Raw genomic sequence first — 21,036 nt, 5'->3', positions numbered from 1 at the left:
TTCCCATTGCACTGTCCTCTGTACTTCTAAAGTGGTTGAGTGTGTATTCAGTGTTGACTGTGCATAACCCAGACTGGCCCTCTGGCCCATAGCCCTAGTCCCACTATCGGTATCGTGCTGTCGTTCCTTTGCACCCCGATTCCTGAAGTAGAACCATTTCACTAACTCCAAAGACAGCTGTCTGCAAACACGAAACAGCAAAACCAGTTTAAAAACACGATGTTGCCTGTATGTTCTCAGTTGTAGATGACATCTTCAGTAATTACAGAGTTGCCACACATTGGAGAGGAATAGTTTGAGTTACCAGTGTGTCCCACTAGATGGCAATATTATCCTGAAGTAAAACTTGAGACCCAACAATTCAACAGGGGACCACAACAGAATTCACAGCCCTCATATTTTGTCGAATTCCACAGAATTTGAGTGACTATACGATAAATTCCAGTTTTACCTGACACCTTATTGGCTTGGAAATGTGGCTAGGAAGCTTAAAAATACACAGGAACTTTTAAACTGCACTGCTGTAATCCCATAATGATGACTCTGGCCCGTAAACAATCCTGCTGTGAATGCTGTTTGGTGTGTTGTTGAGAGCTCGTTGAGGATGTCATTGTGGCAGATGTTTCAGGCTTGCAGGAATGGAGTGGAGTAGGCAGAACTGGATCTGAGTGATGCTGAGCTTCCTCTTCGTCAAGTAATCGATACGGGGGAGAGGATTGAGCTGCAGCAACGCCACAAAGCTCTGAGTAACAACAACAACACCCTCACATGCCTTTTCAGACTTTCCTGCAACATGGGGTATAGAGGCATGCAATGCATACAAGTGCTAGGTAAAAATATATATATATATTAAATATTAATATTTTATATTAATATATAAAAAATAATATTTTGACCAATTCATTTAGTCATACTAACTTAATAACCTCTGGGTAAAAATCTTGACTGTACAGATATTTAATATAAAACAACATAACTAAAACGTGCATTAGCTACCTTCTAAATAAGCAATATTTTGAGGGAAATTTTCTGAACTGACGCTAGTTTACTTTCATGAAGCAAGCAACATTTCTAAATGCCAGGTCTTGTTTTTACAATTTATCTCTCATGTCAAAATGGGCTGATAGCTTGGTTATTTAAGCCACAAGTCAGATCTTTCAAATGCCAACTCTCAGGCTCCTTCTCTCTAATGAGCCTTGGAACCGCTGTAACTTATTGATAACCGCTGAGGGTTATCAATAAAAAAACTTACGTGTGAAAATGTTGATTAAATGTAATCCTTTATAAAAACTATGTGGAGTTTACCTGTAGGGCTGACAAATTGTGTAACCCTCCAAATAGTTTCAGCATCAGACCATTGTCTAGCGACATTTTGGTTCATTTATTTTTGGGAATGTAACCAGTGTTCTTCCATAGGTATAAACCTGGTTCTGCAACTCTCCTTTGGTAGCCGACTCTGTACAAGGTATCTGTGTCATCATCATAACTCTAACCGTTAAACATGTCAGAAATGATATATAATGTTTGCATAAAAGCCTACACTTGTCCAAACCGAATTGTATTCTCACCGAAAAATGTAATATTTGGCATACCACCATGGTTTCACAATTTTTTGAAATTTTTCCAGACCATCACCATTTCAGACTTAAATGTTATCAGCCTCTTGTTAACAGGGACTATAGTGTGAGTGTACAGTAGTTAAATGATTTTCTCTCCGTCTCCCTGTCTCTCCCTGACTCAAGTACTGGACTTTCATTTGGTCTATCAAGCGTCATCTAAATCGCACGCGCATCGTGCCCCGAGCTTTAAACAGCACCAGTCCGCGCCGTAAAACGTAGGGCTTCTCTATAGAAATATCCTTTGAAAATTGAATTTTCTTGCGGAATGAATATTATGACTTACGTGTCCTGATAATCACTCGTTTGTTAAACTTTATTTTACAACAGATTGTCAGTTTCTGGAATACTATATGCAACATCAAGTGCCGTGTACTTCCTAGATGCGCGATGGTGCGATGCTCCCTGCTCAATTTATAGCCCGCAGTCTTTTGGTTTTGAAGAGATGCATCAGTTTAAACCTTGTCTCTTTCCTCCGGACCTGCACATTTGTGTACATAATGCTTTACTAAGTTAAGGATGTATCGTGAGTTTTCAGTTATTTCGGAGTTATTTTTGAAGATATTTCTCAGCAAATGCTTCAACTTCGATGGCTTGAGTATTTTGCGCTGATGTATTTACCCGCGGAGGGATGTAAGGTATGGGCCGTCTACCGCCCTCACATCGCATGGAGTAACGGCAGACCAAGCGCGGTGATTCGGGTTGCTGTTTAAGCAGCAGAAACAACTTTCTAGAAATGCATCATCGAGATTACCAGGCCATTTTTTTGTTGTTGCCTGTCCTATGCCATCAATAACAGAGTTTCAGTATGATTGTGGCATAAACTATTGCTGGAGATCCCTGTCACAATTGCCGCCGAATTGGATACGGTGGATGATAATTTCCCAAACGGTCCAATCCTATGTGTACTGTGTTAGTTTGTTCGATACGCTGCCTAGTGTCTTCGAGAAAAGCGCAGGAGGAATGCTGGTCCAACATCTACTGCCATTTACTCTAAGTTTATGGCCTCTTCTTGTCGGTCATTGCCTTCTCTCGCAGGTTTTACTCTCATGCCAGGTAAGTAGGCTATTGTGTACAGGCGCGCCACTTACAATTTTACGCATGAAGAGGTAGGCCTATTACGCAAATGTAAGTGGAGTTCATGGGTGGTTTTCATGGACTAGTGTCGGCTATTAATTAATGTGAGCAAAACTTTATTAAATGCTGGGTCAAACGACTATCAAATATTTACAGAAGACATAGTCCAATCTCGCCCAACACCTTTAGGTATACCGGTGAGTTGGTAAAAAAATAAAATAAGGCGAGTTGGCAGTGTAACGTCAACTCTGGGAAGTTAATGACGGTTTTTTGAACCGCTTTCATTTCAAATCCATAACTTACGTGACATTCATATGACTACTGGTAGTGCAAGCTATCAACACGCAGTGAGCCAGCATGCTGATGATGAGTAGGATACAATACTCCAACTTCTGTCTCACTGCTTCCTATAGAGCTGCCGTACAGGCGCGAAACGTTGCCAAGGTTCATGTGTAATGTGATCTGCTCGAGTTTCTAAGTCCACCCACACACAATCCTCAGGGCAGCCTACTGCCCACTCTGTTGGTGGGTGGTTTCTCTCTGGTCGTAGACGTGATACTATTCTGCATGTCTACAAAGGCAGCTGCTGTAGAGGCAACACTCCCAGGAAACCCACAGCAACACAAACTATGATGCTGTTGGCTGAAGCGTTAGGATAGATGGTGCATCGTATCTCTGAGCACTGATGTAATACTCGGCCACGTCCAGTTCATTAAAATTCCAGTCTCTCTTCTCCATTTCAGTATAGAGGACTGCTAGTTAAGGTTGACATTCAAGACTGAAAAATAAATACAGAAAAATTATGCAGACTCTATGCCTGTTTTGGGATCATTAGAGCTTCACTTTGGATAAATATCGACTCTTCCACAGAAAATAATGAATGTCTCTCTCTCTCTCTCTCTCTCTCTCTCTCTCTCTCTCTCTCTCCATCAGGGTGAACTCCAGAGGTCATGCTTGCAGTCGGCACCAGAGGAAGTCAGCCACCATTGCCAGTTGGCATGCCAGTGTAGAGGCAACCCTCCCTTCCCCCCTCCCCCTCCTCCCCCGCCTCCCCCACGACTAATGGTTGCCACAGGTAACATCCCAGCTCTCTCTCCACTCTCTCCCCCGTCTCACTCACAGCACAATCTCCTGTCTTCATCTGCTTGGTTACACTCACTCACTACAGAATCACAGAGACACGTTCTGGTCACGCTGAGTGCGAGCCCCAAATGGAGGACAGCTCTAATAACAGTCTCAAATAGTGCCAAATAATTGTAGTGGAAGGATGTGTTCCATTCTTATCTCTCGCTTCATTACACCAGAGCTACACCTGGGAAGAATCCTTTAACAGGACGTTTATGGGAAGACTGCTGGGTATGTTTTGATGCCGAAAAAACATATTTTTTTCCGAGCTGACTTAGAGAGTTTGATAGAAGCAGCAGGATGCTGACAGCTGAACACATTTTTATGCTTGGCCTGACCTTGGGGAGTTCCTGGTTGCCTGTGAAAGCTCTGGCTGCTGGGCTGCCAGGATCTGTGGCTGGGTTTCCCCTGGAGGACCCCCTGATTAAAACAGAGATGAGTTAATTAAATTAGGTTTTGATACAGATAAGGGGCTAATGAACTAGCCCAGTAGTACCGTCTGCGTAGTGATGTTAAGCCAAGGGCAATGTGTATGTGCATGTTTGTGAGTGTGTGTGTGTGTGTGAGAAGGTATCAGTGTCTGCTGCCTCCTAGTTGCTTGTGGTTTCCATGGTTGAAATCGTATCTTCTTGAAGGATAGAAAAAACACACTTTCAATATTATATTGGTATCTCAGTAGCACCAGCATAGAAGAAAAAAACAGTTTGATCTGTTTTACTCCTGAAAATGATATTGTACGTACAGTATGTTATACCGTAGGGTGTCCCGAGCACTTAAAGGTTCCTGGTGTAAGATTACCGTTTTGTGTCTGGTTCACAGTGGTGAACAAAAAACTCAAGATTCCAGCTAGTGGAAAATCTCATTCCAAGGGACAGGCATTGCCGCTGATCAACCAGTCATCCAGAATCCTTCATAAGGAACGAGTACTTCATCAACCAAAAACCCAACAGACAGCAGTGGAAAGGTCTCAATCAATCAGCTTCAACGATTTTCTGTTAGTTAATTTAGATGGGCCCTCTGTTTCTCTGGACTCACCGTGTGGTCATCACTGTTGTCAAGGTCACTGCATGGATACTGATACTAAACTTGGAAAGGAGGCTAATTTGGTCTTTTAAGGGAGAAATGTATACTGGCAAGGGCAAGGCTGGCTTAATCTGGCTTCACTGAGATTCTTAGAAGCCTTAACAAACTATGACAAATAATGACCAAGAGAAACAGAAAGAAACTTTAAACTCTTTACTGTTGGTGAAAACTAATTTTAAGAGGGAGGAGAACTAAAGCACATCAAATATGCCCCAGTGACAAGTTCACATTGTAATTCTTTCTCACAGTAAAGCCAGTTTATTTTGATATTTGCCAGAACGGTCAGCCCTGATTCTACTTTACCACCATGCTTTTTTAAGTAGCTATAAATATGCATAGTTTGCATGGTAAAGTAGGACAAAAAGTGAGTCCACAAATATACCAACAGTTTGAGAAAATGAGGGAAATTGGCACTGTTGAGTAAGAGTCTGTCCTCTAAAAATAGCTCAGAAGACCCTTCAAACGAAAGAGCTTCATCACAGTGAAGTCGATCCTTACCCCGGAGAGAATAAATCCTACAGCCATTGACAATGTGCCGGATTAAAACGGAAGTTGGCTGAGAGAAAGAGGAGGGAGAGGGGCGTTCGAGATCCGTAGTGACTTGTTGTGTGACGTGCCGGGGTAGAATCTTGCCTCGTCATTCACTCCTCAGCGTTGCCACGGCGTTTGTGTTGCCATGGAGTAAAGTAAAAGGCCTTCAGCCCACCAATTCAGAACGAGCCTGCTCTTCAAATACTCCTCATCCTGTTTTATCACCTCTTTTCCACGTTGCTGGACAATAGTAGACCTAGTTCTAGGATATCAACTGGACATCAATAGGATGACAGAGTAGCAAGCAAGTAGCACCAAATCAGGTACACTAGTGTTCTGAATGTTTAAAGTCCACAATCAGTGGTCTTAAACTGCAGGTATAAAGTGGCAGCCGGCTGCAGATTGTGAAGGTGTCATTTGGTTTGGACACAGAATACCAGTGCAAGGAAGTTTAGACTTTAAATAATTCATAAAACAGGGTTAGATATCCGTCAACCTTGAACTTCAGAATAGGGGGAACAGGTGAACTCTTTCATCTTGGTAGAAAAGCACATCCAAGGTTCATGATATAGCCATGCATAATGAGATGGCTGGGAGTCAATGCATATTTAATTGGAGCTCTTGGCACATTGATTTACAACATGGGCTTTCCGCTGGCTAAGTAATGGGATTTCATCATGCTGTCATTACTGGCTGCCTGTCTCAGATGAGGTTATGTAATATATAGGCTAAACTCAGTAAACTCTGTATCGCGGCTGGGGCAGTTTGCATGATGAACTTATCACTGTGATATGATGTCTGATGGGATTTCCTTTCTTTCTTTCTTTCTTTCTTTCTTCCTTCTTTCCTTCCTATCATCTCTCTCTCCCTCTATCTTCCCTGTCTATCCCTATATCTCCCTGTCTGTCTCTTGCTCGGTTTATCCCTTTATTTTCCTCTCTCCTTCTATCTTGGTGTTTCCCTGCTCTCTCTGTCTCTCTTTCTCTATCTGGTCTATATCTCTCTCTCTGTCACTGTCTCTCTTTATCTGGTCTCTCTCTCTGTGTCTCTCTCTCTCTGTGTCTCTATCTGGTCTCTCTCTCTCTCTGTCTCTCTCCCTCTCTGTCTCTATCTGGTCTCTCTCTCTCTCTCTCTCTCTCTCTCTCTCTCTGTCACTATCTGGTCTCTGTCTGTCTCTGTCTCTCTCTCTCTCTGTCTCTATCTGGTCTCTCTGTCTCTCTCTGTCTCTATCTGGTCTCTGTCTGTCTCTCTCTCTCTCTCTCTCTCTCTCTCTCTCTCTCTCTCTCTCTCTCTCTCTCTCTCTCTCTCTCTCTCTCTCTCTCTCTCTGTCTCTCTCTCTCTCTGTCTCTATGTGGTGTCTCTCTCTTTGTCTCTCTCTGACAGTGGTGGACCCTGTGGCTCCCTTGTTGAGGCCGTGGTGGATGGAGATGGAGATGGTGCTGCTGGGAACAGTCTGCTGTGCCTCTGCTGTTCTCCTCCTCTCAGCCGTGATCATCTGCTACAAGGCTATTAAAAGGTAGGCAGCGTCTGCTTCTTCTGAAGGTGGTCTCCACAGCACACTGCCTGCTCCGCTCGGGCACACGTCACATGTCGCTCCTCACTCACACGGCGACCATTACCTCACCAGGTCACACTGAGGTCAGGTGCCAGGACTGCGACACCTGGGTCACAGCAAAGATTCATTACAGGTGGATGTCATTCAGGGACCTATCATGGCAGGCACAGTGTTTACCAACCCGCTAATGTAGTTATTTGATTAAACCTGGCATGTGTAACCAATGATCCACTTGCTGTTGTTTCAGTAGGAAACGCTGGATCTTCCTTGTTCTGTTTGTCATTGTAGACTCCGTTTTAGTTAATAATGTATAATAAAGTATAATGGCGGGAATATTTTAGCATGGCTGCAGGGATTATTGTAAAGTGAAGACAGGATAGGTTACCAGAGGAAGACAACAACCGTGTCGTTGTGGCGATGTGAACGTTCCCCTCTCTATCTGGTTGGAGGAGAGGAGATGTGTGGGGTTTAGCTTGTAGCACAGTCCAAGCCCAGCTCCCTGTCTGACATCCAGCACAGTGTGTTAGTCACGCATTCAGAAACACACATCCACACACACACAACATGGATCCTATCCACTGACTGACATAACACACACACAACCGTGTCTGCCACATACACACAGGCTACTGCAACACATTTTCACATGGAAACACACATAGGAGACATCTGGAGATATGAAGTAGCTTATAGTAATTTTATTCATGAAACTATGAAAATGGGTGCTAAATATGTCTTCCCTCTGTAGAATTCTGTTCCTCGTATTTTGTGTGTTTGTGTTTTTTTTTTTCTTCTTCTAAACAACAAATAGGCAAAGTCAGGCAGCGGAAACAATGGGTGGTTGGCTCAGGAATTCATTATGGCAATTCTCCAGTCCCTTTAGTAGCCATGGGGCACATTTATTTAATGCAGCAGTGGCAGGAAAGTGTTGTTGCAATACAGGCCCTCTGTAGCCCCAAACCCAAGTCATTATTTATGAATTAATTTGCGCAGTCATTCAGTCGCAGGCCACATCTTTTATACATGCACGCGGGTCATGTCCTCGTGGTCTGACAGGATTGGGCTCTGGGACTGCAGACTGTGTGCTAAGCTAGTCTTCTCTCTGAGGGAAACGAACACACCAGGCCAGTTAGACAGCCCTCATTACAGATACATCTGTCCTAAGACAATAGAAAACTGGAGTGAGAAAACTGAAGGAATTAAATTTTGAGGCCAAAAAACACCACTTTGATAAGTCACCAGCTCTCTAATCATACATCCTGTATCCTTGGAGACTAAAAGAGTGACAAGACAGATATATATGTTGTCCACTAAAGCTGGGGGCAGGCAATAATTGGGTGTCTTAGTCAATAACAATGTGAGAAAGGATTTGTCAGGGAGAAAAACAGAGGCAGTTATATATAGCCCTTCCAGCCCCTCAGTGCTCAGGGCTATCCCGATGAAAATGAGCTGGACTAGGGCCAAGACCCTGGCAGCACAGACACCAGATCAGCAAGCTTGGTCTCTCTCCCTGGCCCCCACTGGCTGCGCCTGCACACATTTAGCTTTTTTGTTTTTTTATAATCTTCCTCTGCCAGTCTTCTGTCAGAGGCAAAGCGATTGGAACAAACCCGCTCCTCTCCGTGTGATTTGGTTCAGTCCTGAAGCAGAAGGGGGAGCGCAGGAGGATTCAGACAGGCTGCGTGTGTGTCAGCAGCGTGTTGCCCAAACCAGGCACGATGCTGCATGCCAGTCAGCTTGCACGAAGCCCAAATACCCCAACACTAAATTAAATACACGAAGACACGACACGAAAAGAGGCCGCTGTACGTGTTTTGTCCTCTCCTTGGTATATTTACAATAACAAATAGTGATGCTATTTAAAAGTGTAAGGACAATGGATTTGCTGGGACTCTACCTAGACATCCCGTGTATTCTTTGAGCAGTTGCATGTTCCTCTTTCCAGATGTTCAGAGGCCCTGTAAACAGGCCGACACATGTCCCCAACTCAACATTCGCCGTTCCCCAAACTTCAAACAAGGATGTGTGCTGCGATTGCACAGCTTTGATATCAAATATTAATCTGACCTGGGAAGTGTTGTGTAGCCAACCACCTGCCACGTGTCAACAACAGCCTGGCATCTATTATGGAAAGCCTGGGTCGAGGCAGGTGAGGGGGCTCCAAACGGTCTGCCCTGCATGCTGGCCCGGAGAAACACTGCATATCCCAGGGAGCACCGGGTTAATATTTTGGAATGCTTGAGCGTGTGTCCGTGTAGCGTTTATCTCCGGCAGAAACGCACTGGCTGGACGCCTCTCCGCTCTTGACCGTTAGCTAGCTGGCTAGTTGCAAACGCCCGTTACTGTTGAGTGTCTCGCTAGCTGAAATGGAGAGACAATGAAGCCTTTCTCAAAAGTTCAGAGATTCTCAACTAGTGGCTGCACAAAAGTGGCGGAGCGCTCAGAAAAGGTGCAGCGCTTTTTCTGTAGGCGGACAAACTCTGGCGCTCAGAAGAAGGAAAAAAAAACACATGCCCTAATGTTTTTTAATTCTTCTGGTCAACACGCAAGAGCGTGTTTCTGCCCCATGATAAGATTCAGGAGCACGGAAATCTGTTCTGCAGACACAGAAGCATTATGAATGAATACTGATCATATTAACAGATGGTCATTCCCTCTGAGGAGATGCTAATTAACTAAATGAGCAGTGCTATATGGGTCCTCCTGTGAAGAAGGTATTGCACCATGCTTCAGGGAGAAGTCCAGTACTTCCCAACACCCCAAAGCGCACAAACACAAACACACGCCAGTATATAATCTTCCCAGCAGGATGTGCTTCATCCTCAGGGATAGGTAGTTTCCTGTCCCAGGCTGTCACATTTCCCAGAAGAAGAAGAGTTCAGCATCTGTCCAAGATGGCCGACACCTGGAAGGCCAGCTCCACTGAGCTCCCCTGAAGTCTGTTAGAGGACTTTCCCATAGATGTTTCATCAGAGCTTGTGTAATAGCAGAAGGGCACTGACGTCACCATCCCCAAGCTAAACTTCAACATTGTCTGAAATCCATACAGCTCCAGTCGTTCTCTATCAGCAAGTCAGTTGACGTCCATGACATAACTGTGCCATGAACCTTGCATCGACGTGCAGCAATGTGACAATTTAATAAATATCACATCAGCAAAGACAGCTTGCTCCCAAAGGAAACTTAAGGTAGAAGTCTTGTTTCGGACTGAGAATGACTGTGCCCGTCACATCAAGACAGGCCTGTCGTACCTTTCAGAGGAAAGGGAAGGAGACACCGAGCTAAGATGTAGCTCAAGGCTTCTCCGTGCTATGGAAGGCCTGGTACAGTATTGAGCAGGACAATGACTGTCCTGACTGTATTCAAATCTGTCTCTGTCTTATGTAAGCCTGGGCAGGGAGCCACATCCTGAGAGGACTGGCCCACAAGACACACTACACTGGACAAACATAATAACCATAAGAGCACTGAGCGGTAATGAAAAGGACTGCTTTGAATGATACTGCTCTTCATCGACCAATAACAGCAAGAGGATCGTGTGTTTCAGCTTGTTTGCACCAGAAAGGCTAAAGGAATACGGGGAAAAACAGGGATTTTTGAACAAACATCTGCAGAGGAATGTTGGTTTGGTACCGAAGTCGTTGTTTTCCCTGTCTTTGCTACGGCACACATACTGAGTCTCATCACCGCTGAAGAAGATGACATCTGACATCAGCACATGCTGTTTGAAATGCCACGTCCTTCATGTGCTTGCTTGATATATTTTCCTCTCTCCTTTATAGATCTGAGAGAGAAGTGACCTTTTAATGCTCAGCTTATTAGAAAGCATAGCTGGAAATAGTGTATCCATCCACACCAGCCCGCGAAATCAATCTGTCCCAAAGGTTAACAGCCACATGCTTTCATATAATGACACAGGCCTAAACTTAAAGTAAACAGACCATGAAAATATCGGCGTTGACGTGTCATGAAGCTGATCCTTACAGTGGGCTACATCTCTGACGATTGCGTTTTTCTCTTCTTCCAGGAAACCATTACGGAAGGAGGAGAACGGGACGAGTCGAGGGGAGTATGCCATGAGCATACGCAACACCAAGACCACCCTGGGCCCCAACAACACCGTGGTGTAAACAGTCTGCTGGAGCAGAGAGTAGGGGACATGGCATGAGACCGCCTGCACCCCTAAACGGTCCTGCAAACAGTCCTTTCTCTGTCTGGCCCGACCAGGGGTCAACCCATCACTTGTTCTCTTCTCTGGTCTGGAGAACATCCGCGAAGGAGGAGTCGTAAAACCGGAGAGACAATAAATAGATTGATAGATCTATAAGTAGATTTGAAGGAGCTGCAAACTCCACATGAGCTGGGGTACTGGACATCCTGTTCTTAGGAGGAAGTAGTGTTCGGGGGGGTGGGGGGGGGGCAGGAAGAGCATTGTGCGGGTCTGTTATGTCATGAGATCCTAGAACAGTGTCTATTCAGCACCTGGAGACGTGAGAGAAGCAGATTACATAAGTGCATGCAGTTATTATGGATGCAACGTCATTTAAAAAAATATTCCTCAATGTCCATCTGTCATGTTTTTATGTTGGACGCTGGCTTTTCTGGAAAAGATGTTGGCTTTAGTTGGGCATGGGATGGTTGATGGCTTTTCATCTGACTATGCAATTCAAAGTCCAGGTTATATCACTAATTGACTCAAAGGCATAGACATACAGTCAACAGATTCCTTGCCCCATGTTGTTCTGGCTATACTGGAACCAACAGCAGAAGACTGACATGTGACCTTGTGAAACGCTGGGTCACGAGTCGTGCAAAATGTTCTGTTGAAAAGAGCGGGAACATTAATAGTCTGTCTCGTCCTCTCTCCGTTCCTCTGCAAATTCAGCCACCAAGTCAGGTGTCTGGGAGGGGTGTTTGTGAACGTGCGTTTTCCAGTTGTCATTTCAGTACAGTACAGTGCAGCTTTTTTTCCCCTCACAACTTTGATATCTCAGCTGAACGCCCCTGGAAGTCAGATCAACACGATCTTCCACTTTGTCAGTCTCAGGGGAGAGGGACAGCAGGACGCTCACACCGTGTCCTAACTGGATGCGACGCAAGCGACGGGACATGAGCGACGCGACTAAAAGTAGTTCGATTGCCTTGTTTTCTGTTGGAATGTCCTAACTGGACGCGAGCGGCGCGATGCTGCGCGGCGCGACGCAGCGCGACGTTTTGGCTGAGCTTTTTGTCGGACGCCCTGTTTCTATTTATTTTCAGTCGCTCGCGTTGAAAGTTCTGTAGCATATGAAGTCATAGTAACGTGGTTAATGTACATTACGTAACAGAAGTGAATTTGACGGATTCAGTGTGGACAGAGAACGTCCAATGCTACGCCACAGTTGTACGCTCACATCCAGTTAGGACACGCGGTGTCAGATGCCAGGCTCTGATGTCATTTCATAGTCGTAATTTGGCCCCCGTCCACCCCCACCGCGTCCACCCCAGCCAGGGGAGAGCCCATCGCTATAGAAACAAGGCACATGAGCCGAAAACAGACGGTCTGATTGGTGGAGGGCGTGAGGCTTAAGCGTGAGATCAGGTTGCAGAGGGGACGGTCTTCACAGGGATGTTCCCTGCAGCCAAAAGCACCTTCCACCACCCTGGGATTCAACACAGCAGAGTGGATTGGGAAACATCGCTCAGTATACTGCTTCTTGCTGACATGATAAAACGCTGTTTGTGTGTTTGTGTTGTACATGTGCTGGATGGCTGGGTAAATCTATGTTAGTCTAGCTGGATCTGAATTCTGGAAACAAACATGAACTTTGCATTGAGAAATGCCCATTAGGAGCATACCCTAGTCTGTGCCCATATCATACATCACATCTATAATGTGACGGGGACTGATCATGGATGCATGAATGTAAATATTGATATTTGAAAATATCTGCCTTCTGGACTGTTAAATTACATGCAGTGTATCAGACAATATGTTGATACATAGTAGAAATGAAACAATGTGCTACCATTTAAGAGTTACAGTAACGTTGTCATGTTCATGGAGCAAGCCATTCATGTATATTCAGCAAATATCAGTCATTGCACAATTTATGCATTATATACCAAAATGATACGAAATGTGCATAAGCGAATACCTTTTGCTGACTTTTTCATTTGTAAATAAAAGTGTACAGAAAGATATGCCATGGTAAGTGCTGTGGTCTGAGTGTGTAACGCTGTTCCTGATCAGAAGACTGCTGGCCTGGGTTCATCCTGATCAGAAAACTGCTGGCCTGGGTTCATCCTGATCAGAAGACTGCTGGCCTGGGTTCATCCTGATCAGAAGACTGCTGGTGTGGGTTCATCCTGATCAGAAGACTGCTGGTGTGGGTTCATCCTGATCAGAAGACTGCTGGTGTGGGTTCATCCCGATCAGAAAACTGCTGGTGTGGCTGCGGGGGTGGTGGTGGTGGTGGTGGTGGGGGGGGGGGGGGGGGCGTCATAGGTGAAGCTCCAGCAGCCATGTCAAGAGAACAGGAGAAGCGCACCAGTGAGGGAGGAGGATGACCCGCTGCGTGAGCGAGGAGCCGCAGTAGTGGTTTGCCTTCCCTGCTTTAGAGGCGGCCCACTTGACGGTGATGCCGAGGGACACTCTGAGCCTCATTCAGCCCCGGCGCTGGAGAGAGCGCAGGGGAGGAGAGGATGTGGCAGGCCTGAGCAGGGAGCCGGAGCAGGGAGCCTGAGTAGGGAGCCGGAGCAGGGAGCCTCCCCATCTCAGGCTCTGTGTCTGTTCGCCTCTCAGAGATCCAAGGGAAAGCACACCAGTTGTGTCATAGGTAAAGTGATACCTTGCTGCTCCAAATTCAACAGAACGTTTCCAGATGAGTGGAAATCTTTGGCTGTCTCTGACTGAGGACTGCCTCCATTAGTGTCCTCTTCTGTTAATCAGGGAAATGCTGGTGTGTGTGTGTGTGTGTGAGGGAGGGAGGGAGGGAGGGAGGGAGGGAGGGAGGGAGGGAGGGAGGGAGGGAGGGAGGGAGGGAGGGAGGGAGGGAGGGAGGGAGGGAGGGAGGGAGGGAGGGAGGGAGGGAGGGAGGGAGGGAGAGAGTGTGCACATCTCAGAGCTGACCTTCACAATTTTTAAGGACCCACTCACACCCTCTCTGCCTGAGAGGCCTTTTGGTCAGCATTAATTACCCCTGTGTCTCCAGCGGCCTGCTCATCAGCTCAGCTCTGCTGTCTGGTCCTCCACCAGACAGGCAGGGAGACAGGCAGGGAGGCTGGGAGACAGGCAGGGAGGCTGGGAGACAGGCAGGGGAAGCTGGGAGACAGGCAGGGGAGGCTGGGAGACAGGCAGGGGAGGCTGGGAGACATGTAGGCAGGCTGACAGGCAGGCTGACAGACAGGCAGACAGGCATACAGACAGACATGCAGACAGAGAGACAGACCGGCATACAGACAGACAGACAGACAGACAGACAGACCGGCATACAGACAGACAGACAGACAGAAAGGCATACAGAGAGACAGACAGGCATACAGACAGACAGATAAGCAGGCAGGCTGACAGGGCGGGGAGACTGGATACCTGTGGGACTCTGATTACATAAGCAGCTGCTAATGAGAGAGGTTCTCTTAAAAGGGCTGTGAGTTCAAACGATCACGACAGTGGTGCTGGCTGACAGATGCAGCCCCAGCGCTGGGGGACTTAATCGCACACACACACACACACACACACACACACACACACACACACACACACAAACACACAAACACAAGTGACACCTACAAACACACACACATGCTCACAGATTCACTGTTTCACCACGACAAACAGCCTATGTCTGTGTTTCTGTGTGTGTTTCTGTGTGTGTGTTTCTGTGTGACACACTGTGAGGTATCATTAGACAGCACTCAAAGCTGATGACTCACATGACGAACGCTTCGTACAGAGACTCCTCTTATACCGAGCAGGCGGAGAGAAGCCATGGAACACCAACATGATCTGATCAAACCTCCCCTGCCTCTACCCACCGAAAGCTTCCCAGAAGCAAATCCATTACCAGCTGCAACTATTACTTCTCAGTTCCCAAGCTTGAAAATGAAACGATTTCAGCGTGGTGAAGGAAAAGCATAAATGAAACTGTGGTTTTGCAGTGATTTATTCCGTCCTCCCCAGACAAGTGTTTGCATGTAACAAGGTTAGATTGGAAAACAATGCTTAATCACAACAAACCGCATTACGGCTTCAGGGTAATCGTGTTTGACTGATTGGGAGCCTAAGAAGGGAGGGCAGTCCTGGCTGACTCGGGATCCTCCGCTGGCTGGCTACGCCTGATTGAGTTACATGGCTGCCTCTGATCGATACCGCCTCTGATGGCGAGAGGCAGTCTGGCTCAGCATGTGCAGGTCACAGTTCCTGTGATCCTGGAGGACAGAGGTGATGCTCGGAACCTGAGACCTGGATTGTGTCTCTACTCACACCCAAGACCCATGTTACACCGCACACGTCCAGGCTGAATGGAAGCTTGTTCACAACACAACCAACACACATACACACAGTAGACGCACTTCTAAGAAAGTGATTTTATTGTTTATACAGTCCTCTGGCTTGCGACCAAGCGATAAAAAAAAGAAAGAAAAAAAAAGAGCGGCTCTCATATCTGAACCTTCCACAGAGAGATTGTTTAGACGGTGTCCCCTGCTCATGTCTCCTGTCTGCAGCAAACAGCTGTCCCACACCTGAACTCCTCTGCTTGGACCCTTGTCCCCCTACACACCTGCCCAAGCTCCTACCAGCCATCCCTCTGGCAGCGCACCCAAATAGCCTTGCTTTTACATAAGTACACCGGGTGCTGAAGAGAGCTAGCGTCCGTATCACAGTCTGTGACAGGCGGTCGCCGCAGTGGCGACGGCCTGAAGTTTGGAAGGGTGGGAAGCAGACAGGACAGGTGCATGCTGGTCCTGAGGAGGACCGGGCGCAGTCGTCACCCCCCCCCCAACGTGATTGGAGAACAGATCACATGGGGTAGAACTGGGAGGCTGCTTCGGAAGACTGGATCTCCACCTGAGCCATCTTGAACTGGGTGCACTGGAGCCACTTGCGCAGGGCGGTGGGCAGGGCTCCGGGGGCCTGGCCCTGCAGACACTGGTGGTTCACTCTGTTCTGGATGGCTTGAAGACGCAGCTGGAGCCCTGCAGACAGGTGCTGGAGGGATGCAAGCATCTTTCTTTATATTTCTACCTTAAAAAAAAAATGTATTATACTTCTACTAATAATAATTTTATTTCTACTAATATGTTTATTGTTATGCACCAAAGAACCAAAACAAATTCCTCGTATGTGTAAACCTACTTGGCAATCACCCGGGGTTTGATTCAGACTAAATGAAAGCATCTATGCTATCTATGAAATGTACATGAAATATGTAGCAATATGAAATGTTGCTAATGTCACTTTTTTGTTTTTGGAGTCAGATAACGTACCTTTAAGTTGGACTGGATCATCGGCAACCACATAGGGATCAGCTGACAGATGGAGAAAGAGAGGAAGGCACATGAATATCTCAATAATATTACGCTGTTACAGACAATTAGACCATAAGACAGTTCCCTCCAACCTTGACAAAGATTGTTGAGTTGCACTCCTGCAGAGCCTCCATCAGACTGATAACATGTAGACACACCATCTCCACCATCTCGGACAGAAAGAATACAAACGTTAAAATAAAGAATTGTAAATATTTGTGTTGTTGTTGCAAAGATCCAAAAAATGTGCTATAGGTCACGTTTCCACAGCTAGAGAATCCCAGTCATGTCCCGCGTTCCTAACGGTCGTTAGCGTGTCTCCACCCCCTCCTCACCACTTTGTTGTGGGCCATGATCTGCAGGATGATGGGGGTGACCCTGCTCCAGAACTCCAGGCCGGTCAGGATGGCGTTGGAGGTGAACTCTGACTGGTTCTGGTTCTGGAGGGCAGGAGACGCGGCCGCCTGCTCACAGTAGATGGTCCAGAGCTGGGCGAACATGAAGGCGTGGAACAGCGAGCACATGTGCAGTACTGACGTCTGAGGAAGGAGACGGGAGGCAGGACTTCTTAAGTGTTATTTGAAAACCAGGAGTCCTCGTACTCGATGAGAGTTTACAGAAGTCAGCTCTCGTGAGAGAACGCTTTGAGATTTGACTTTGTGCTGTCACAGGGTTATAAACCAGACGGTCACAATGCACAACAGAAGACGGTAAATATGGTGTTTAAAGGCCCCAACAATGTCCAGCAAACAACAAACATTCTGCGGCTGTTGGGTTTAGAGTGTTTGCTTGGGCAGTGTGACCTGGCCTTTCCAGCCCCCGCACTCCCCCACCCTCCCGAGACCTCCCCCTCCCTCCTTCCCCCACCCTCCCCAGACCTCCCCTGCCCTCCCCCACACTACCCCACCCTCCCCCTCCCTCCCCAGACCTCCCCTGCACTCCCTCACACTACCCCTCCCTCCCCCTCCCTCCCCCTCCCTCCCCCAGACCTTGGACTGCTCCGGGAAGCCGATGAGGATGACAATGAGGTGGTCTGCGATGTGCGAGCCTGCGTCCAGAGGGATGGGCATGCAGGTGGTGGAGCTCTGGTGGAGGGCGCAGTGGGTCAGGGAGCCCAGGAGCAGCCAGGACAGCTGGCGGATGTGGGACACACACTCGATGAACTCCTTGGGCCTGGAGAACAGGACACAGGTACACCACAATGCCGGTGAGGACAAACCTGGGGGGTCAAAGGGCGTCGAATGACGGCCACGGACGTGTTTGTGTCGCTGGCGGCGACGTGATCCTCACCCTTGCTGCATGGCGGACGGGGGATGGTAGAGCCAGGGCAGGTAGCGAATCACCGCCTTGTTGTCACGGTGATTGCCCTTGCTGATCTCCATGGCAGCCACCTGCGCCAGGCCCACCTTCAGGTTCCCCCCAAAGGTGTCCTCATGGAGGGGCTGACAACAGGCCTTCATGTGGCTCTGGAGAGAGGGGGGAGAGAGACACAGAGAGAGAAAGAGAGAGGGGGGGGAGAGAGAGAGGGGGGGGGGTAGAGAGAGAGAGAAAGAGGGGGGGAAAGAGAGAGAGAGAGAGAGAGGGGGAGAGAGAGAGAGAGAGAGAGAGAGAGAGAGAGAGAGAGAGAGAGAGAGAGAAAGAGTAAGAGACAAAGAAACACAATGAGAGAGCGAGAGACCCATAGTTTAGCACCTCTGTGAGGTAGACAGTGACCATGCTTGCTGCCTCCTCACCGCCAGGCTGAGGGTCACGGTGTTGATGAAGGGAACTCACCTTCAGCTTGGTCAGCGTGTGCATGTCTGCTATAAAGTCCAACAACTCACTGACGTACTGTCTCATGCACTCCATGGCAGCTGTCGTGCACTGCCAAACACAGAGCAACCGATTGTCAACAGACGAAACAATGATCTTAACAATATTTTCATTAGATTAGTCTAGAATAACTACTCTTACCCCTGGTAAGGATGAGATCATGTGCTTCTGAATGATGGTAGACTCTGCTAGCCTTGTGCCAATGTCTGCACACACAAACTGGCAACACCAGGGTAACACAAACCTTACAGAGTTAGTCTTACAGTTTTCCACTACTACAATATTTCTGTCTGGGCAGAGGATTGTGTGCTGATGGCGGTGTGTTTTCACCTGAACCAGCAGCAGCACGTTGGTGTCCGGGAGAGGGGACTTGAACTTCAGGGCTTGCAGAAGCTCCAGAACCACAATACGAGACATGTAGAACTTGTCCCTCTCCTGGAGACAGAGAGAGAAACATGCATGCTCATGTCCATACATGACTAGAGACAGAGAGAGAAACATGCATGCTCATGTCTAAACATGACTAGAGACAGAGAGAGAAACATGCATGCTCATGTCCGTACATGACTAGAGACAGAGCGAGAAACATGCATGCTCATGTCCGTACATGACTAGAGACAGAGAGAGAAACATGCATGCTCATGTCCGTACATGACTAGAGACAGAGAGAGAAACATGCATGCTCATGTCTAAACATGACTAGAGACAGAGAGAGAAACATGCATGCTCATGTCTAAACATGACTAGAGACAGAGAGAGAAACATGCATGCTCATGTCCGTACATGACTAGAGACAGAGAGAGAAACATGCATGCTCATGTCCGTACATGACTAGAGACAGAGCAAAGCAAGACTAGTCCCAGGAGATGCACTAATCTCCCTCTCTCTCTCTCTGTCTCGCCCTCTTTCTCTCCCTTGCTCTATTTCTCTCTCTCCCTCTCTCACTCTTCCTCTCTCTTTTTGTTTGTCCCTTCACCACAAACGCCTCGCTGCCTGTTTACAAAATACAGTCATTCTTTTCCTCCATAGTTCTCTTTTTCCCTCTTTCATTCTCTCTCCTCTCCCAACAGGCCTGTTTACTGCTGAAACAGTGGTTCAGGCATGCCCTCATCTATTAGCGTGCTGTGCAAGATGGTCGGCTGTTTATTTTGTTGTCGTTAATGTATGCATAGCTTTCTGTGCATGCTCTCATAATTGAAAGTTAATGGCGCGTTACTTTGTTTAATAATGCAACATGGCCTTCTTCCCAGCCAGACTTTCTAATGCACATATTTTCTCCTGAACTTTTTCTTGAACTGTTTGAGCGAGAGTTCGGCTCACCTCAGAGCCGGCAAAGCCACATCAACATTTCAGCAGCAATCCCTCACGTTGACTCTCGAATTGAAAAAAATATCGGAATTATATATAGAGGATTAAACTAGGTGGGGGGAAAATCCATAATGTGGTGGACATAAAGTAGGCTGTGTTGGCAGAGGAGGCAGGCGGAGGAGCCATCCGTTGTGTCTCTGGAGACAGGCCTTGTTCCAGCCCCCTCTGACAGACTCACTCTCAGACTCACACCATATATCTTCAGGTCATACCCCCCCCCCACCACCAATCAGGTTCATCAATACCGGCTGATTGCCTACTTAATCACCTGTAACACTCCTGTCACATTCCTGTCTGGACAGAGGTGTGACCCCTGACAGATGAACCTGGGACTGGGTCCGCGCTAGGGACTCCAACCTCTGACTAGCGACAGATGTTAACTTCATGTTCTTCCGGCCGTGAAGGGACTCTCTCTCATAAGACGATCATAGTCCAATCACACAGTTTCTGTTTGAATGGAGTCACGCCTTGCGGCTTACCTTGTTGAAGGTTTTGTAACAGAGGCCGCAGAGCTCCACCAGGTAGGAGAGGCTGAAGATGCCGTACTGGATGACGAAGCTTAGCAGCTTGGAGAAGGGCTCCAGTAAGCTCTGAAGAAGAGGAGAAGGAGGTGGAGGAAGAGGAAGAGAATCAGGAAGAGGAGGAACAGGGAGAGGAGGAGGAGGAGGAAGAGGAGGAAGTGGGAGGAGGAAGAGATTCAGGAAGAGGAGGAACATGGAGAGGAACAGGAGGAAGAAGAGGAAGAGGATGAGGGGAGGAGGAGGAGGAGGAGGAAGAGAATCAGGAAGAGGAGGAACAGGGAAATGAACAGGAACAGGAGGAGGAAGAGGAGGAGGAGGAGGGGAATTGAGGAAAAAGACAAACAAGAAGATGAGCGTCAGGCCTTGTTCACGTCTCGACATGAACACAACAGGAAGCTGGCTCAGCTCACCCGCGTGGCGCTCGTGGTCGGGATCTTCAGCAGGCAGATGAGGATCCTCAGACCGGAGTCCAGGTGACACTGGGGGGGAGACAGATGGTTAACTGGTTAGGAGCGCAGGAGACGGGAGCCAGGGACCTCCCCCCTGGCATCGGCGAGCAGGCACCTTCAGAGGCAGCACGGAGGGCAGCCGGGTGAGGAAGGTCTGGAACTGGTTGCAGATCGTGGTCCACAGGTTGCTGGGGGAGTCCATGGGCAGGGCCTCCATGAAGGTGGCGATGTTCTCCAGGCAGTGCAGCATAGTGCCCCCTGCTGGCAGGCTCTTCTTGTTGTTTAGACCCTGCAGGACGGAGGGATAACAGGGTTACATAATGAAGATCTGTTGGCAGAGCAATTACATTTGTTTTGTACGTTGTTTAAGATTGTATTTGCCGGGGTTG

General features: G+C 47.6%; 2 protein-coding genes across 2 annotated transcripts in view; one reads left to right on the top strand and one right to left on the bottom strand.

Moving 5' to 3' along the window:
* Window positions 1–1,816: 1,816 nt before the first annotated feature.
* Window positions 1,817–11,374, top strand: LOC146300126 (proline-rich membrane anchor 1-like). Its single transcript, XM_084683353.1, has 4 exons — window positions 1,817–2,672; window positions 3,627–3,768; window positions 6,816–6,948; window positions 11,015–11,374. Exons 1-4 carry the CDS (start codon window positions 2,400–2,402, stop codon window positions 11,115–11,117), a joined length of 651 nt encoding a protein of 216 aa, XP_084539479.1. The 5' UTR covers window positions 1,817–2,399; the 3' UTR covers window positions 11,118–11,374.
* Window positions 11,375–15,540: 4,166 nt separating this feature from the next.
* unc79 (unc-79 homolog, NALCN channel complex subunit) overlaps window positions 15,541–21,036 on the bottom strand; it is a 37,452-nt gene continuing 31,956 nt past the window's right edge. Inside the window, exons 40-51 of the mRNA XM_084681049.1 lie at window positions 20,763–20,936; window positions 20,609–20,677; window positions 20,157–20,267; window positions 18,640–18,744; window positions 18,451–18,528; window positions 18,271–18,360; window positions 17,788–17,963; window positions 17,487–17,670; window positions 16,833–17,036; window positions 16,590–16,667; window positions 16,456–16,497; window positions 15,541–16,177 (exon numbers count right to left, since the gene is read on the bottom strand). Of these exons, the coding sequence (XP_084537175.1) occupies window positions 15,989–16,177; window positions 16,456–16,497; window positions 16,590–16,667; window positions 16,833–17,036; window positions 17,487–17,670; window positions 17,788–17,963; window positions 18,271–18,360; window positions 18,451–18,528; window positions 18,640–18,744; window positions 20,157–20,267; window positions 20,609–20,677; window positions 20,763–20,936 (1,500 nt within the window). The 3' untranslated portion in view covers window positions 15,541–15,988. The remainder of the gene's footprint in view (window positions 16,178–16,455; window positions 16,498–16,589; window positions 16,668–16,832; window positions 17,037–17,486; window positions 17,671–17,787; window positions 17,964–18,270; window positions 18,361–18,450; window positions 18,529–18,639; window positions 18,745–20,156; window positions 20,268–20,608; window positions 20,678–20,762; window positions 20,937–21,036) is intronic.

This window comes from Hypomesus nipponensis, chromosome 3 (genome assembly GCF_054491055.1).
Source record: "Hypomesus nipponensis isolate SF chromosome 3, ASM5449105v1, whole genome shotgun sequence".
Taxonomy (NCBI): domain Eukaryota; kingdom Metazoa; phylum Chordata; class Actinopteri; order Osmeriformes; family Osmeridae; genus Hypomesus; species Hypomesus nipponensis.
This window is presented reverse-complemented; position numbering and strand designations above follow the sequence as displayed.

Coding starts and splice junctions, on each gene's coding strand:
- LOC146300126 (XM_084683353.1), top strand. CDS start 2,400: ATGCCATCAATAACAGAGTTTCAGTATGATTGTGGCATAAACTATTGC. Junction 3,769..6,815: donor ACGACTAATGGTTGCCACAG/GTAACATCCCAG, acceptor TCTCTCTGACAG/TGGTGGACCCTGTGGCTCCC. Junction 6,949..11,014: donor TGCTACAAGGCTATTAAAAG/GTAGGCAGCGTC, acceptor CTCTTCTTCCAG/GAAACCATTACGGAAGGAGG.